The sequence below is a fragment of the Oryctolagus cuniculus genome, chromosome 5 (genome assembly GCF_964237555.1).
Source record: "Oryctolagus cuniculus chromosome 5, mOryCun1.1, whole genome shotgun sequence".
Classification (NCBI taxonomy): Eukaryota; Metazoa; Chordata; class Mammalia; order Lagomorpha; family Leporidae; genus Oryctolagus; species Oryctolagus cuniculus.
Genome location: NC_091436.1, coordinates 122,847,468 through 122,867,151, shown reverse-complemented (window position 1 = coordinate 122,867,151; position 19,684 = coordinate 122,847,468). Strand labels below are relative to the sequence as shown.

Here is a 19,684-nt window from a genome sequence, read left to right as displayed (position 1 = left end):
TGCCTAAGATTCCCCCGAGCACAACCTCCCCACCACTGAAAACACCTGTCATCTCCAATGCCCAGTCACTGACATGAAGATCTTCCTGGTGGCCTTCAGCGCCCCTCAAGAACAGTGAGTTCACTAAAGCTCTGAATCAACAGCCTAAACAGCTGTGAGTGCCCCACTGTACAGACTGAAGTCCTGCCCATACGCATAGCTGCCAGGTTCCTCCCACATTATAACCTCTGCCCAAACTCCCTTACTCTTGGAATCAGGCTGGAAATGGGAGGTGGTAGGAAAGCCAGGTGGCAGCATACAAGCCAATTTAGGATTCCTGTTGATTTTGGCAAATACAAATACTGGAGCAAAGTCAGTGTTTATTCATGATCGCGCCCCTATTCTTAAAGAATCAAAGCTCAGCAGCTGCTACTGCAGCAGCAACAAAGTCTGGTCTCCACCTAATGCTACACAAAGATTCAACTTTGGAGACGCATTTTGGCTTCAGTTGTTGTTCTGTCCAATACACATATCTGCGTCTAATGGTTCAGATTGAGTCTGCTCCAAATGATCACTGGGCACACGGAGATACCCTGGGCTCCTTTTGTCACTTTAGAGAAGAAACTGAGTTTGCCAGGAAGTGCCGGTGAGCTGGCGTCGCCGGAATTTGCCAGGTCCGCCTTGGGGAAGAGGGCCATCAGAGTATTAGTGCTTACTGGAAAAGAGGCATAGTCGTTTAGGAAAAGTCACTCACTTCATTTCAACCTCTGAATAGTCTGATGATGCACTGGACCATTTCCCATCACCACCAACAACAGAAATGTGAATCAACTTTATCTACGCCAATTACAGTTTGTAAGCTTTACAAAGGGCTGGCTAAGCAAGCACAAAACCAGCTTGCAACTTGCCTATGGAGCCTCCGGAGGTTTTATTGCACATCTTCTTAGAAGGCACACAGTTGAAATGTGCTGTTTCCTCATTCTGATCTACCAGGTAGAAAGTACACAGGCGTTCACATCTGCTTGCTTCTATCTGGTAAGGACACACAGGGAGAAAGGAACTGTCTGCAAACTACCCTGGAAAATATGGCATTAACCGTGCTTATGATGTCCAGCATGATAAGCTTTGTTCACATCTAGCTATGCTAAAATGTGTAGCATAGGCAATTGGTGGATGGTGGATCTATGCCTATTTAGTCGTCTTTTTTTTTTTTTCTCTCAAGTTAGTATAAATTCCAGTACAAGGAAGTTTTTTCTTGCTGATTTAGTTTACTTGTATAGTTTATTTACATTGGAGGTTCATTTGTTTGTTCTAGACTGGACCTGAGGCAGTTTCAAAGATATGCCTTAAGAAACAATTATGATGGGAAATTTTATCCAACTCTATACATTTTGACTATAGGAATGACTCATGGGATATGTCAGGAACCCTTCATTTCAGTCCAGGTTTTGGGTCCCCATTCTCGACTTCCCATAAGTCACTTTCTCCATGGAATATAATGTATATTGTTCTGAGACTTGGAAGTGTTTTCATTCTCGGACTTTCAGAGTGATTTCAGGTAAGATTTTTACATCAGCCACATTTTGTGTATTACCCTGAAGAAAACAAATTCATCCATTGATCCCATAAGAGCAAGTAAAAACCAACCAGTATTGCTGATGGCCATGGACACTTTATATGCCATTTATGTATCATATACCATTGGTACAACATTTTATATATTATACAATTGAACGTTTGTGGCAAAATCCAAATCCCAATTCATCCCTAGGATAGAACCTTGCTCAGACAGGGTGCTCAATGCAGATGTTTGTTAGCATGAAGAATAAGGCACTTCCTCAACATAGACTGTTCTTTCCCTCAACCAACAAATACAGGGTGTTAAAACAGTAGAGTTATATGCTTCCTTCCAGCTTTCACTTTCTAAGATCATAGAGAAAAGGTATAAAGCTTTAGAAAGGAGACAGTCTTTTGGATATAATATCGGCTGTACTTAAAATTTCTACTTGAACTTGCCACCAAGTCTGGACATGATTCAGGACTCCAGTCCCCATCAGACCACCCATACCTGCCTAGTTAAATAGCCAAAATGCCAGAACAACAGGACATTGACTGTGATAAGTGAAAGTCAGGAAGCAGCACTAAACTAGGTATCTAGTGTCAATGACAGTGACACTTTCTAGGCAAACTGGACAGGCTATTACAGCAAATGACTGTCTATTTGGAATCTATAATGCATGCAAAGTAGCAGTTTCTAAAACCTCAGACCCACTCTCTTTATAAATTATGGCTCCGTTCTCTTCTGACTGCCCCATGGCCAGCAATCTCTCTGTGCAAAGGAAGCTCTCTGAGGGCCAGAGGCAATTAACTGTCCAGTGTCACACTGAACAAGCCCAACTAGGGCATTCCTTAACACTGGCACAAACCTATTGGTCTCACTGATTTTGTCTCCAGACTTTCGGCCTGGAACACAAAGCTTGTGTTTTAGTTTGTGTTTTACTTGCTAATATCACACAGGCATTTCAACTCAATACAAACAGAAGTGAGAGGGGCAGGAATACCTCCTTTCCAGAGGCTCTCGTGTAAGTCTCATTTATGTTCTGCAGCAAACCAACACCATCTCAACTTTCCCCCAGTGAGCCTTCTTGGTTCCTACATGTTGTTATCAAGCAATTTGGAGTTGTGAAATAGGCACTGTGGCACAGGAGTGAAGGAGAACATGAACTAAGTCAGGAGGCCCCAGGTTCCAGCCCCCAGTGCCACCATGTGCAAGCTGTGTGACCCAGGACAAACCAGTGGAGTTCCTGGAGCCTTAGTTTTCTCATCTGTAAAAAATGGAGACAATACCACCTACTTCACCGGCATGTTGCGAATAAATGATATACTACATATAAGCACTTAGAACACAGCAATATAATAATTTTATTTGAAACAGAATATAATAACAGTAATTGTGCTCTCTCCCCATATATACACATATGTGTGCTAGATATATATTATGTTGTGTAAATAAATAATGACATATAAGTACTTTAAAGCTTACAGTAAGCTGTCTTTCATGTAGTTAGCCTATCATGACCCAAAAAAGTGTCACAAAAATGATGGCAAAAGATTGTCTCACAAAAAAGGTTATACTTGATGAAGAGAAGTAACTGAAAGCCACAATCAACAGAGTGTCATTGAAATTTTCATTTTTTCAATCTGACTACAATACATGGACACATCACTAATCTCTCCACTTTCCCCAAAAGTGCTCAAGGTATCCTATTATGTTTTATGTAGACTCTAGTACTTGGTGCCTGTCATTTATATATAGATAGATAGATAGATAGATATGTATGTGTGTATATATATATATATATTCATTTATTCTATTGGAAAGCAGAAAGAATTCTTTCAGCCACTGGTTCCAATGCCTGCAACAGCCAGTGCTAGGCCAGGCCAAAGACAGGAAACTTCAACCCAATTTTGAGTCTCCCATGTAGGTAGCAAGAACCCAAGTACCTGGAGCCATCATCTGCTGCCTCCCAGTGTGTATGTTAGCGGGAAGCTGGAACCTGAAGCAGAGCCAGGACTCAAACCCAGGCACTCTGATGTGAGATATGGGATCCCAAACAGAGTCTTAACCAATGTGCCCAGCACCAAATCCCTTGCAGTGGCCAAGAAAGAGTGCCAGCAGGACAAATCCTGCTTCAAACAATCATCATTTCACCCAGTAACAACACCTGTTCTGAGGACTAGGGCATGCAGAGTGGGGATGGGAAAGACAAAAACGCTTCTTCCTCAGGCCGGTGGAGGGTGACAACGTAGTCCCCGATGATCCTTGCACATTGTCTCAGTCACCTTTCAGAATGATGGCTTCAATCTCATGGCATTTCTTTATATTTAAGGAAAGCCTTTTTACTAGGGTTAGCAGAAGAATAATGAATCCTGTATTGGTTATCACACTGACATTGCTTCTAAGCCTTATTATAAATTCCACTTAAAAAAAAAAACCAGCCAAATATATTCTCAGGTCTTCAGTTGCAAATCCAGTGCACAGTTTTGGGATACGCTGAATTTGATGATTTACAATAAGGAGCTGGGTCCTTTCTCAGATAAAGCAACCTACTCTTTGGTTACATTGAGGTTTTCCTTTAAGCACCCTTCTAACACTAAAAGGTAAAATATTGCACAATGACTAAAGATTTAATCTGAGAGTAGGGTCTATGAAGAGTAGAACAATCAGATGAGTTGGAGGCACCCAACAAACATGTCGTGGGTTAGAGCAGTGGGAACTCAAGATAGATTTAACTCCACTGATGCAAGGTTCTGTGTACCCAGGTGCATTTCTTTGTATGCCAAGACTGCCAATCTGGGTTCACTGTCCCAGAGAAACCTCACTATTGCTTACACCACCACACTTATTCCAAGGATACAAAATCTTGAAATTCCCATTACAATAAACGGGCAGAAAAGTCTCCCAAGGGAAAACTGGGATTTGCCTCATTATAAATGCTTACAGCAACAAACTTTTCTTTAGTCTCTCTCATCCCCTTAAAACACACACAAGGAACCAGAGTGTCTGTAGGATGAATTCCCAGGCCATGGCAACTGCACTGCCTTGGGATCTAAGCAGATCTTGGCTGGCCAGGCGTTCAGCCCTGTGGATAAAGAGACAGCAAGCCGGCCTTTCCCTTACACAGCCCTGCAATGAAAACAGGCTCTTGTTCTGTTTTTGCTTATTTTTTTAACTAGCAATCTCCACCTTCTCTGCAGAGCTAAAAAGCATGGGCTAGAACCCAAATTTTCTTCCACCAAACTGCCCCCCTCACTCCAACATTTAGAAATAAGAGAAAAGGATTTAGGGGAAATCGAGGTTAAGTTTTGGGTCAAGGGTGGTTTCAGGCTTTGGCCAGGTAAGTGATGGAGGACTAGGTACAGAGCACGGCTCCAGATGTGCATACAGCTGGGGTGGTTAAGCACCCATGTCCCCTTGCAGGATCACCTGCATGGTCACAGGTACATAAGGGATAGGGAAAACTGGAGAGAATTCATTTTTCTTTAGGCGGATCTCTTGTCCCCTCCCCCCACGGGAATGCCAGCGTGCTGGCTGGCTGGCAGCCCGCTCTTTAGAGGCGCCTGGGAGTGGGTCTACGGGTTCTTTTCTGGCGTGCAGACACTGGGACCCACCCGAGCCAAGAGGGAGAGTGGGGGGTGGAAGGCCGGAGGGAGGCGGTGGCGGCTCGCGCCCCGCTCAGGGTCTCTGGTGTCAGGCGCGCACCGGTGCCGCTGTGCCCGCTGCGGTAGCATCCCGACATGACACTGCAGTGCAACAAAGCGGGGCCGCGGCGAGCCTTAGCGCCCCGCACCGCAGCCGCGGCCCCACACCGCTCGTGGGGCGTCGGCCGAGCGACGTGAAGGTGAGGGGTGGGTGTGGGTGTAGGTGTTGGCAGTGGGAGGTAGGCCGAAGGAGGACGAAAGCCCTGAAATGCGCAGGAAGCCTGGCGCACACCTCCAGCGCAAGGAAAACAATTCGCCTTCATTCTCGGGTCACTACCGGGCTCTGAGACTCCCTCAAACGACCTACATAGAGCCCTCTGGCTGTGTTGCTCTCCCTTGCAAACCCCCAACCCAGCCGGCCCGACCCCACACCTCCCGTAGCCCCGGCCCAGGGACCCGCCCCGCTTGCTGGAGAGCACCTCCGGCGCGGCCGCCACCCCCGGTCCCCGCGAGCGCTCACCAGGAGAAAGGAGCCCGCGATCATCGTGGCTCTAGTTCGGCCGGCGACGCGGCTGCAGGGGGCGAGGGTGGTGCTGTTGCTCGCGGAGGTCCCCATGGCTGAGCCCGGGGCTTGCAGGGGCGCCCGGGGCGCGCGGCCCCACGGCAGCTGGAATCGGCGGCTGCTTCTGCCCAGCGCCGCATCCACCGCCGCCTCCCGGGCCGGGAGCCCATCTACCTCCAACACCCCATGTGCACTGCGGCAGCCGGGCAGCCGGGCAGAGGCGGGAGGCGGCGAGGTTGGCTCTGGGGGCGCTCAGCACCTGCCCAGCGGCGTGGCTGCCCGGGCGGGGAGAAGCAGCCGCGGATGCAGCCCGCGCCTCCCCGTGCTCTCCTCCGACAGCGGCAGCGGAGAAGCAGGGAGGAGGGTTGCGCGCGAGAGAGCAAAGGAACAACTTCCCATAGCGAAGCTTCCAGCCACTGCCAACCACCCTCCTCCTCTGCCCAGACCGGCCGGCGAGGGACTGAGTCGAGTGGCCGCCGGGCGCGGGGACACACGTGGTGGCGCCGAAGGGGCGGGGGACCGGCTCTTTGTGATGTCACCCGGGAGGAGGCCGGGCTCTTTGTGCGGTCGGAAAAGGGCAGGCGTTCCAGGTACGGCGAGGAGACAGAGGGCGCCCCTTGGCGTTCACAGAAGGAATTACACTTGCTTGTCCATTAAGGAAAGCGTGGCCAAGTCACACGCACCCTGACCTAACCTTACTTCTTTTCGGTAAGATAATTCTAGGCAAATTACTTCTGTGGCAGACGTCCTCTTGTTGTTTTTGACGCAATGATTTTGTAACAGCAATGACCGCAGAGCATTTACACCAACTGCATGATGAACACAGACCTGTGCGCTGGTTCTGAAGCTTTGCTGCACCTTGAAACTCTCCGAGAGTTTAGTACACACATATACTGACTTTTGGGTCCCATCTCCAGACATTCTGATTTAATTGGAAAAGGAATTTTCCCGGAAAGTTTTTTTTTTTAAGTTCTCCAGTTCATTTTAATATGAGGTAACATTGGAGACCTTCTGAGCAGTAGAGATTTCAAGACCAAGGATTCCAAACCCAGGGTCTCTGGGCTTGGGTTTGTGGATAGTCTCCAGAGGCCTTGGAACTCCTTGAAATGTTTGGCTGGATGAATTTTCCTAATTAGGGATCCAGAGGTTTAAATCAGGTTATTACAGGCACAAGAGACATCCTCCACCCCCGCCAAATATTACTGATAACAATTGTTTTGAGTTGAGTTCAAATGCTTTGGTAGTATATGGGTGTATGGAAGGGAGGTAGCTCTGCCTCAGAACTAAGATCACCAGGAGGTTTCTCTTGGATGCTTGGTATCTCTCACACCTGAATGTGAACGAGGACTTGCTCTTTCTTTGTTTCACCTGGGAGGGCAGAGTCTCCTCCCTGTGACTGTCTAGCACCTGGGTACTGATGGCACAGGGCACACTGCGCTGAAGTTGCCTTGCCAGCCATCTGGTCCACACCACACAATGGTGAGTCCTGAGTGCTGGACTTATTCTAGCATTCCTTGGCTCTTTCTACTCCAAAACAGACACACTTTCTCAATTATCTGCTTCAAGACCCAACACCCAGTGTTCTCATAGGTAATGTGCAATGGCAGGAATGCCAACTATTTGTTTTCTTAATAGTTACCATGTTGTCCTTTGGTTCTTTGCTCTGTACACACCTTGGAAGAAGCTAAAAATTTATATAAGAATGCATTCTTATCTATTCTTTCAAACAGCTGTCATAAAAAGATTGTCCATATGTATTGGAAAGAAAACACCATCCTACGTAACCTCTGGAAAAATTCAAAGAAGTTCTAGGATATATTCCTACTAAATACAGAGTTTTAGGGATAGAATGATGCTTTTACTTAAAACTCTCTAGATATGAGTATTTCCAGAAGTTTGAAGTGTGAGGGATATATGCTGTGTCTCTATGCACAGTAATTTCATTGCTTCAGAAATTCAAATGACTGATCAATACTGTAATAAGTCTTTTTTAAGGAAGTTACATAGGTGTTAAATGGGAAGGGAGACTATGTGAAGAAGTTTTTAGTCCATTTAGTGCCTTACATCCATCTAAACTTGTATTTCTCAAGGTAATATCTGATTTGTTTGCTTTATAGAATTGGGTGAGCCTAGAGACTGGGTTACTAGCAGGTGTGAAGAGTTCTTTCTCAACTATTTATCTTCCTAAAGCCTAAAAAAAATTGAACTTGTCTTTACATCACTTTCAATTTTCATCGGTTCCTGGTATGGCATTATCATGTCAAGTAGAAATTTCATATACTTTTGTATATACATTTTGAAAGATGAAAAATTCACTCAGTAGTGTTTATTACACACATTTAAATAAATATCACTCTTTGTAGGTAGATTATGGATAATTTAAATCTGGGTGGGGTAAGAAATTTTATTGTTTTGAATTAAAATATATAAATGCCTTCCATTTTACTTTGTAAAAATGTTTCAACCATTTATAAACTCACTGTCACATTTACAATGTGTTCACTTAGACCTGTTTATTTTCTGGAAAAGGATAAAAATTCATGATGCATAAAGAAGTTGATTCCCAAGGTCCAAGCAAATAGAAGATAAGTGTTGATAAATTACAGTTATAGCTAAAATCAAAAGGTCCTAAAATCAAACAAGACCTAAATGGGTAAATGCAGTCTCATCCTTGTAATGAAATTGTGTTGTCTCCAACCTCCATCCTAAATTTAGACTTTTTAAAATTTCTATCTAAACTATACAATTATCATAGATTTTCAGCTTCAAAAATCACTATGTTCCTAAAGTTGTATTTATGAAATGCATGAAGTTTGTATTCCTTAAATAGAAGGTTTCTGAAAAAAAAAAAAACTGCTAATTTTTCATCTTCCTTAATACATTTAAAATAAATCCATGCTTTTGTTTTTCATTTTTTAAATATTTCCTCCATCTTTGTAATAAAAATGGTTGATATATTATAATTTCATTTTTTTTTTTTTGACAGGCAGAGTGGACAGTGAGAGAGAGAGACAGAGAGAAAGGTCTTCCTTTGCCGTTGGTTCACCCTCCAATGGCCGCCGCAGCCGGCGCGCTGCGGCTGGCGCACCGCGCTGATCCGATGGCAGGAGCCAGGAGCCAGGTGCTTTTCCTGGTCTCCCATGGGGTGCAGGGCCCAAGCACCTGGGCCATCCTCCACTGCACTCCCTGGCCACAGCAGAGAGCTGGCCTGGAAGAGGGGCAACCGGGACAGAATCCGGCGCCCCGACCGGGACTAGAACCCGGTGTGCCGGCGCCGCTAGGCGGAGGATTAGCCTAGTGAGCCGCGGCGCCGGCCGATATATTATAATTTCATTTTGATTTTTACCTTCATTATTTATTTATCTTGCACACTTTGGAAGTTCTATTAAATTTGATTGGGGATGGGGAAGCATTGTGGCACAGTGTGTTAAGCCGATGCTGCAACACCAGCATCGCATATGAGCCGCAGCTTGAGTCTGGCTGCTCCACTTCCAATCCAGTTCCCCATTAACGTGCCTGGGAAAGTAGCAGAGGATGGCCTGTGTACTTGGACCCCTGCTACCCATGTGGGAGACCCTGATGGAGTTCTAGACTCCTGCCTTCTGCTTGGCCAGCCCCAGCCATTGTGGCAATTTGGGGAGTGAAGCAGCAAGTGGAAGACTGCGTTTTCTCTCTCTCCCTCTCTCTCCCTCTCTCCCTCTCTCTCCCTCTCTCTCCCTTATCTCTGCTACTCTGCCTTTCAAATAAATAAAATAAATCTTTTAAAATTAACAAATTTTTAAAAATGTAGGTACACATTCCAAGATGCCCATTGGATGGCTGAAACCACCAATGTTCCTGAGTGCTATATATACTATGTTTTTTCCTAAACATACAAAAAATTTAATTTATAAATTAGGCACAGTAAGAGACTGACAATACTAATCATAAGATATAATATTTATAACAACATACTTAGCAAAAGTTATTCTCTCTCAAAATATTATATTATGTTCACTCTTCTTGTGCCATGATACAATGCCTATGTGATGTGATGAAATAAAGTGAATGACAGATACATTGTGTTGTGGCATTAGGCTACTGTTGACCTTGTGATCATACATCCAAAGGAAGATTATCAAGTTTAGATGATGCTTTTTAAACCACATGTTAATGAAACTATAAGGGTGTGTGTGTGTGCTATTTTAGCCTCCTCTTTTCACAATGAAAATACATTTGACCACGTTCTAAGAAGTAACTGCCGTAGGGCCAACATCCTTAGCTAATCTATGAAGGAATGGCAGGAATCTGAGAGTAATGGATATGAATAAGCAAAAGGTAGACTGAACCAAGCTCAATGGGAGTGAGAACATGACACATGTAAGCAAGAGAAAGACTGTTCATTTCCTATTATATATCAGGCTCTCGTGGGTATTATTGTAGATACAATAAGAAGAAACCAATCTTGGCTGTGAAGAGTTCACAATTTCCTCTACTATAGAGAAAGACAAAAGGATGACAAAAATGGTGACCCTCTAATATGGGTATGGGTGGTAGAGATTGCCATTGTCCCTCATGGTAAATACTCACTTATTTTCCGTTGATCTTGTGACTGCCAATAATAAAAGACTACACTGCCAGCTATAGACTTGTAATTTCTGGCCAGGTAGGATTGTCTGTTATATATACCTATGGGAAGACTTCCCATTGACTAGGACTTAGTTATTAATCATCCCTCTCATTCAGGGTACCAACAAGACCTGCTATTGGTATCTCAATCCTAATTTAAGTCTCTCTATACCAGTTGTGTCTCCAGATCCCCACCTGTATCCATCTTGCTGTAGTCTTAGGTCTTTTGCTCAGTTGGTTACACAAACTTCATGCTTGGTGTCCCTGCCTTCAGTTTTGCCTGAACCTCTCACCTCTTAGTCCTGCAATAAATCTCTTCTTCATCTGCTAAGGAAAATGAGCCTTTTAGAATTCAAATCTGATCATGTCCTTCCTTCACCAAAACCCAGCAAAGCTCCCTGTTCTTCTCAACTTGAAGTCAAAGCTCTAATAAAACAATTGATATCCTGTTTACTGCTTATGATTCAACCCTCCCCATGGGTACAAGATTGCACGAATGTAGCACACAGAGCCTTCACTTCCAGTTACCCCTACAATCCTGATCCCAGATTCTACACAGTAATCCCATTAAATCACTGTGTTGCTTGACTACCTTATCCCTGTCAAGATTTCCAAGCCTTTGTTTTCCTTTCATTTCCTTTTCTCTGATTGTTGAATTCCTATGAATCCACCCTGGAAGACTAAACTCAGTGTGACTTCAGCTGAGAAGCCTTCCTGATTTCCTCTCTTCCTTCCTCTAGTTCCGTCCACATGATTTAGTTATAACGTATGACACTGCACTATATTTAGTGTACCTGTGTGTGTCTCCTTGGCCAAACTTTGAGGGTAAAGTCTGTGTCTTAATCATCTTCAAATCCCCACAGTCAAGATCTGAGATATTTATTTAACTCAATAAATATCTGCTGAGAGACAGACTTGAAAAGTCTGACAAGTGATAGAATAGTTAACAAATCTGATGTTGTCTTTTCTTTTCCCAAGCCTTAATTCAAACATCCTGGATTGTGTTATACAAACAATAACAGTTTAATCTTATGTATTACTTGCAGCTCTGTTTCATTAAAAGAATTCATTTAAGGGGCCAGTGCTGTGGTGCAGTAAGTTAATCCTCTGCCTACGGTGCCGGCATCCTATATGGGCACTGGTTCGAGTCTCGGCTGCTCCTTTTTTGATCCATCTCTCTGCTGTAGCCTGGGAAAGCAGTAGAAGATGGCCAAAGTTATTGAGCCCCTGTACCCATGTGGGAGACCCGGAAGAAGCTCCTGGCTCTTGGCTTCGGATTGGCTCAGCTTCGGCCATTGCGTCCATTTGTGAACCAGTGGATGGAAGACCTCTCTTTGTCTCTCCCTTTCACTGTCTGTAACTCTAACTCTCAAATAAATAAATAAATAAAATATTTAAAAACAAAAAAATTCATTTAAGAACCTGGTGCTCTTTGACCTAAGAAGTAATATCAGCCATTTAACAACAGATTGCAAGATCAAGTGCATGGCATTAGTTTGGTCATGTTCCCAGGGAGACATGCTACAATGACAGCACTCTTGGATAAGATCAAATGGGAGTAGAATTGCAAAGCAGGCACCATTCCAAAGGCTTCCTTCTTGAATAAAAAAGAATGATGGTTTGAAAAATAAGGTGACCAATCCCTTGAAGGTATGACACCTATGTCTCACTTCCAACAATGAGGTGATTACATTATTTTCCTTCTCTGAAGAAAGAACCTGCAAATGTTACAGCATATGAAAAAGGGACAGGTTGAACTGCCCATCACCTTAGAAGCTGGCAGCTGTGTTTAGGAGCTGGCACCTGCAATGTTTCCATTTTGCCATAAGCCTCTCTCACAGCCCTAAATCACTTCTCACTTAAAGGGAGAGGTGGTGAAAAAACAGACTTCATTCTCCACGTCTCCCTCCCCTTGCTAAAAGTCAGAAGATGTGATTGTTTAATCAGAAGACAATGAGTTTGGCAAGTCCCCAGATACTAAATCAAATCTCCATTATACTACTTACTAACTGGTTAGCTTTGAGCAAGTATTTTAATCTATTTGTGTTTCTTCACTTATAGTTCAGAACTGTTTGGTAGGGGTTATATGAGAAATAAATTAGACAAAATCTATAAAGTTCTAAACACAGGGCTTGTCCCTTAGTATGTCTCAATAAATCAACTACTTTTCTGGAATTCTTTTTTCAGAGAATAGTCTTACATAAACTACTCCAATTATAGAAGACACATTGAATTTTCAAGTTTGAAATTTCTTCAGATGTATTAGAAGTTAGAGAAATTTGCTAACTTGGATATGATGCGGTGTGGTGTCAAGAAAAGTTTAATAGCCCAGAAACCTGGTTTCTGGTCTTGGCTCTGGCATTAACCAGCTGTACGACTTTGGACAAGTTAGTGCACTTAATATTTGTCTCTTTCTTAAGCTCATTATCATTATGCAAAATGATAAATACATGCTAAGTGATCTTTTTATATCCAAAATTCTAGGATACTAATTGGCTTATATGGTATGTTTTCTCCTGGTTATGAGGCATATAAGTTGTTTGAAGTAGGAAGGGAGAGAAGATTGAAGGAAGAATTATTGGGGAAAAAGGAGTTCCAAGCAAACGCCAAGAAGTGTCTAAGGATCATGGAATGAAATGAGCTTCTGTTTAGGAGTTGCTTGTCTAGTTGGGGACTTATCAAGTCATTGGATTCTTCATCCTCTGACTTGCTCTCTATATCTGATTTTCTCTTACCTGCTCAATTACTGGGTATTTACTGGGGATTTTCTTTGGGTGCTGTGCAAGAGGCAGGGTTGCAGGAATAATTTTAAACAAGCTGTGCCTTCCAAGATGAGATGAACATGCATGAAAGCATACAGCACAGGCTGGAATTTGGTACTAAGATATAGTGACCAAGCTATTTAAGCATAGGAGAAAGAAAAAGATTGTTGAGGCTAGAGTGCTTGGGGAAGTTTGCATGTGCTATTCCCTGTATTTGAGGAAAGTTTGTATTGGAAGAATATGGTTAGGCTTCTGAGCTATGAAAGCCAAACAAGCAATGGCACAGAAACAAGGGAAACATCCCCTTGCCATTTGAAGCTCTAGTCAGAGATCTCCTTCTGACCTAACACTCTGTTCTTTTTTCTTTCCTTCAGGCCTGCTGAGCTTGGCCTGAATGCTTACCATGGTTTCTGCTCTATCTACTTCTCCCTGCTTTCATAGCCCATCATCTCTTCTCCCCTTATCACAACACTTGCTCCAGGCTCATCCTATGAGTGTTCACCCATTCCCATCTTACAAGGACCATCCAGTTTGCCATGGCCCTTCCTTTGTATTGTCAGATTGGTGGACAAGTCCTGTCCACACTCAAAGAGTTCCTTGCCATTTAACCTCAACTTGGTCCTCAGTACTCAGCGACATCACGCATCTTCAACATTCTGTTTTTCTCAACTCCTCTATCTATCTGCATCTTTGCTTTTTCAATCTCATTAGATATTCTGGAGGATCATGATTATGGATTATAAGCTTCTTCTACTTCCTTTCTCACAAGTCTAAATCATTCCCTATCTTCCCTCTCCTTTTCTTTTTTTTTACTTCCACATCACTGATCAAAACACCGTCCTTCTTGCCAAAGCTAATGCTTACTTTTAGGATCTTGAGTTCACGGTTCCTGCCTCCTCTTTTTCTCTTGCCTCTTAAAAATCTCTTTTTTCATTTTCCTGTATATATGATGTTTGAGTCCTTTCATCCTTAGATATTTAAATAAACATATGTATAAGCAACTAAAAGAAACCCATACATTTGGTCCTGCTACTTCAAGTTATTGCTTGATCTTTTCTCTTGTTATCAAAGCTTTTTTTTAAAAATCCTTCTTCTGTATCTACTTTCTTATCTGTCTTTTGTTTGATTTTTCCTCTCCATCAATCACAATGTCCATTTGTTCCCAGCACATCTCTCCACAGATCCTTTAGCATATGCACAGTTGAATCTACCTTCTTTTTCAGAGATTCATTGGCTTCCATGCCACATTATTACCTTAAAATGTCTAACTTTCTGATTTCTCTTTGTTTCAACCTTTTTGCTTCAGTTTCTTAATATGTAAATATGCAGATATTCTGTGATGTCTTTCTTTAGTTCTTTTCCTTTTCTCTCCATGTTTTCTCCTTTGTAATTGTAATTATTATTATAGTTTCAGCACTGTTTATATTCTGTTAATGCTCAGCTCCTCAACTCTGGCTCTTTCACTCAAGATCCACTTTATTTTTTTTTCTTTGAAATTTTATTTATTGTTTTATTTTAAAGACATAGATATCAAGAATAGACTAGAGAGCTTCCATCTGCTGGTTAACTACCCCAAATGCCTACAACAACCAGGGCTGAGCCAGCTAGAAACCAGGAGGCTGGAACTCTATCTGGGTCCCCACGTAGGTGATAGGGACCCAACGACTCGACCCATCATCCGTTGTCTCCAATGCATATTAGCTGGAAGCTTGAACTGGGAGTGGAGCCAGGACCCAAATCTAAGCATTCCAATATGGGATGTGGCCATCCAAAGCAGTGTCTTCATCAGTGTGCCAAACACCTAATCCTTGAGATCCATTTTTATTTTCAGCAGTTACCATGGTGCCTCTTCCTCAATGTAGAATTGGTTCTCAAATTCAACATTTCTGAAGTCATTCTCCACTTCCTAAATAAGCCAACAGCTCTTTTTGTTGTCGCTATTTTGTTGTTGTTTGTTCATTTTTAGTGGCATTGCATTTCCTCCTAATCTACTGGCCTAGTTCCTGGAACCATCGCTGACCCTTCCCACTCTTTTTCTTTTCCCCCCACACAGGCCTCCTACCTGTATTGTGCTGATAATATCAGTATTTTAACAAGGGCTCTAGTTTCCATTGCTTTGTACCAATAATCTAGTTGAACTTTTTAACATCTTTGCTTAGCTGAATGCATTAGCTTCAAAACTTGGCTACTTCTTTCTCCTCTCTAACAACCTTAACATCATGGTGAAATTAATGTTCCTACATCACAGCTTTGATTATTTCTCATACCTGCTGAAGAACCCTTGGTAGCACTCCATTAATTGAAAACTCAATTTGGTACTCAAGGAAAGGGAATTCAAAGAATTTATGGAAAACGTGTATTACAAAAAAATTATGCCTGGATTTCAAAAAGATTTTATACCAAAATAAGCTTACTTTATAATTTCATTCACCTATCACTCTCAGTTACAAAGAACATTAACTTCCCAGTGTTTCCAGAGCACCAATCTTTGGATTTCCCTACTAGGTAATTTTGTCTATTCCATTTTTTCTTCATGAAATCTCTACCAGTTGAAATCATTGATCAAGACACATCTTATTATTCCATCTCGCTTATTTAATTCCATTCAGCTCAGCAAACATCTACTGAAGACTTACTAGGCTGTATGAACCTACTATGGTGAATAAAGGTGACTTTGGCCTTTGGACCCTAGCAATATTGGGAAGATATCCATGTATCATATTTTTTACATTTTGTAATGAATGTCGGACACATATTACACAATACACACTCATTAAATGACTGAATAATTAAGTGCCATATGAGGTGCAAACAATGCAATTCAAGTGTACATGAAGTAAAGATTCATTTAATCTGGAAGCCCACCTGGGAAAGCCTAAAGAAGGAGTTAGAGTTTTAGCAGAGAGACCCGGCAGTGTAGTGGTTAGGATCATGAGCTCAACACAAGGTTAGGTTAGACGCCATTGTTCTGCAAGTCATTCACCTGCTAATAACCTTCTCTCTCCTGAAGATTCCCACTTTGTTTCTGGTGTCTATTCCCTTTACAGAGTCCTTTTTTACATCTTTCCTTTTCCCACATCTCAAGATTTCCCCAAACTTTTCTAGGGTCTTTCCCAAGAAAATTTCAAGTTATTTTGCATAGGATGAAAATGTTCATATCCTACTGAAGAGAGATTTTTCTTTGCTTTGCAGATCCTTCCTGCTTCTGCCTTTTTTCTCAGATGCTAAGATGTCATATTTTGGGGTCTATTTCCCAAACCCCATCAACAGTTACTACATTTTTGAATGATACATATTTCATGCTGCTTTTTGTCTTTCTGATGGAAGATGGTACACATTGATGAACACAATATTCACCAGAATGCATAAAAGTAAAGAAAATTAAATAACTTTAAAAGGACTTTTATTGTTGTTTGTACCATATATACTTTTTTTTTTTTTTTCACAGATAGCGATAGACAGTGAGAGAGAGACAGAGAGAAAGGTCTTCCTTCCGTTGGTTCACCCCCAAAATGGCCGCTATGGTCGGTGCTTCGCTGATCCGAAGCCAGGATCCAGGTACTTCCTCCTGGTCTCCCACACGGGTGCAGGGGCCAAAGCACTTGGGTCATCCTCCACTGCCTTCCCGGGCCACAGCAGAGAGCTGGACTGGAAGAGGAGCAACCAGGACTAGAACCCAGTGCCCATATGGATGCCGGTGCTGCAGGTGGAGGATTAGCCAAGTGAGCCACGGCGCCAGCCCCTGTACCATATATACTTTTGAAGTAATTAAAGTTGACGACTGCAATAAGGTTTTTGGGATATCCTGCACATACTATTATGTCTTAAGCTGAATAACAAGTAGCCTGCACCTGAAGTCACTTTCTGAGTAACACAAACACTAAAGCTCATTTGGAAATAATCAGCTCACTGGAATATCTAAAATATTTAAAAGCTTTAGATTTAGCCAACATTGTGGTTGTCACTTTGCAAAGTTGTCAACCATCTCTCTTCACAACATTAAACTTAATACTGAATAAGGAATTCATAATGAGCAGCACAATGGAAATGTGTGTCTTAAAGATGCCTTTTTGTCAGACTGGTTTCTGAACAGTGTTGCTTGAAAACTGGTCCTATGCACATTGCTACCCCACAAATAAGCTAAACACTGCCTTTAATGTAGAGCTGTTTACTAATCTAAAAAGGGTTACAATTGAACTTATTAGTTGCTAAATTGGTATTTTATGAATTTATTCCTTAGAAGTAATTGTGAAAATTAATTTTCAGACATTAAATTACTATTTCCCTAGTAAAATAATTATATATTTTCTCTCACTTCCTTTTCAAATTCTCCTATCTGGTGAGCTGAGTGAAGAACAGGAGGGGAAAAAACCAGGGACAGAGGGACAGGGATGGAGTATTATCTCACGGAGCCTGAGAAGGGTGTAAGTTGGAATTTCACGGGTCAGAAACTTCCACTTTGAGTGATTATAGCAAACATTTTCACAAGTATCTCCTGTTAGTCCTGCGGGATAGAGATCCCTAATCACATTTTATAGATGAAGAAACACATTTTCAGAGATTCAAGCAATTGGCCCTAATCACATAACTAAGTGATGAAGCTAGATTCCTACCTAGGCATTTGGGATGAAACCAGTTGATGGCAGAAACAAAGAAACAGTTTGAGAAATACAACTTTATCGAGCTGAGACCACAGGAAAATCTCAAATCCATCTCTCCCTCGCCAGCAGATCCTTGCTGAAAATACCTTCTAATTTTGTTATGTGCACTATTGAAAGATTGTTTTGCTTTCCTTTACATTTTTTACTATGCATTCATTTCAAATATTGATTAAACACTTGCTATGTGCTAGACATTGTGCTAAATACTGAGCACATGATAATAAAACAGACAGTAAACCCCACCCCCATTGAACTTATTATAAGACAGATAATGATATTGTTGTAGATTGAATTGGTCCCTTTAAAATTCATATGTTGAAATGCTAACTCCCCTGGGGCTGGCTTTGTGGCATAGTAGGGTAAGCCTCCACCAGCGGTGCCGGCATCCCATATGGGCACCTGTTTGTGTCCCAGCTGCTCCTCTTCTGATCCAGGTCTCTGCTTATGGCCTGGGAAAGCAGTGGAAGAGGACCCAGGTGCTTGGGCCCCTGCACCTATGTGGGAGACCCAGAAAAAGCTCCTGGCTCCTGACTTCGGATCAGCCCAGCTCTAGCTGTTGCAGCTGTTTTGGGAGTGAACCACAGGTGGAAGACCTCTCTGTCTCTCCCTCTCTCTGTCTGTAATTTCACCTCTCAAATAAATAAATAAAAATCTTTAAAAATAAAAAAAGGCATCTCAAAATGTAACTGTGTTTGGGGATACAGTTTTTATTAATGTAAAATGAAGTTACTAGAGGAAAGCTAATTTGATATGACTGGTATCATAAAATTCTATTTTATACTTATTTGAACTTTCTAAATAAGTTTGGAATGCAAAATAGCACTTTAAAAAATCAGAAAAAAGGTAAAGGAAGGAACAGATAAATGGAAGGAAGGAGTAAAGGAAAAAAGGTAAGAGAAAAACATTCACAACAGGTTAGGCAATTTGTAGATACATTCTGTTAGTTAATCAGTGCATTTGTGAAGTGTCTTTTTTAGATATATCTGCATTTACACAAAAAGCAAAACTCAGGTATGAAGAAATGTAATTATATACCCAAAATTAAAGAATTAAGACTTGAATCCAGGGAGAAACAGGGCAAGATAGTTGAATGGGAATCTCCAGCAATCTGAGAAACATCAATTGGAACAACTATCCACACTCAAAAAAAGAAAGAAAGAAAGAAAGAAAGAAAGAAAGAAAGAAAGAAAAAAAGAAAGAAAGAACCTTCAGAAGGGCTAAGGAAACTAGGTGAGAGATCACAGTACCTGGTTGTTGTATAATAAGAAGCAAAGATAGAATTGAGAGGGCAGGAAGGACAGTTTTACATGAACCATGTCACCGTTCACCCAGTTGAGTTTTCACAGCATGGGGAAAGATAATATGCTCTCCAGAGGAAAAGAGGGAAATGAGCATGGGAGTTTTCCTTGGATCCCAGTACTGGGCCCACCACAGTAAAAGCCAGCACCATCCCCATGGCCACATGGCCCACACCAGTATCCATGGACTGTGTCTTTAGACCCACACAAGTGCCAAGAATGACCACACAGAGTCAGGCTTCATGCTCATACAGTGGACTCACTCTCTGACCCTCACCAACACTGGACCAAATTCAATGGCCCCTAGCTTTCACCTGCCCTCCCTGACAGACAATCCTCAACATCCCTGGGTTTTTGGTTCACCAATCAAACCTGCCCCAGGCTTCTGGCAGCACTGTGTTGGTTACAGTGGATTCCAGGCTTTTGGCACATCCTAGCACATGCCTGCCCCAGCAGGCCCAACTTCTAGAAGTATCACACTAACCACAGATGCCTTGAGCATCTGGTGTGTCCCAGAACTGCATCTGATGCAGGGGTTTTCTAGACAAAGCTAGTAGGGGAAAACTAGGAGAAGTACCTACTCCTTCAAATGTGCAGACACCGATGAATGAG

General features: G+C 42.3%; 1 protein-coding gene across 2 annotated transcripts in view; it reads right to left on the bottom strand.

The window, feature by feature from the left end:
* Positions 1-19,684, bottom strand: part of TNFRSF21 (TNF receptor superfamily member 21) — a 257,127-nt gene that overhangs the window by 67,148 nt on the left and 170,295 nt on the right. The window contains exon 1 of one of the 2 annotated variants that reach the window (XM_002714473.5): positions 5,702-5,836. The exons of the other annotated variant lie outside the window; for it this stretch is intronic. Within the exon in view, the coding sequence (XP_002714519.3) occupies positions 5,702-5,797 (96 nt within the window). The 5' untranslated portion in view covers positions 5,798-5,836. Of the gene's footprint in view, positions 1-5,701; positions 5,837-19,684 lie in introns of those variants that run through there. 2 annotated transcript variants of the gene reach the window in all.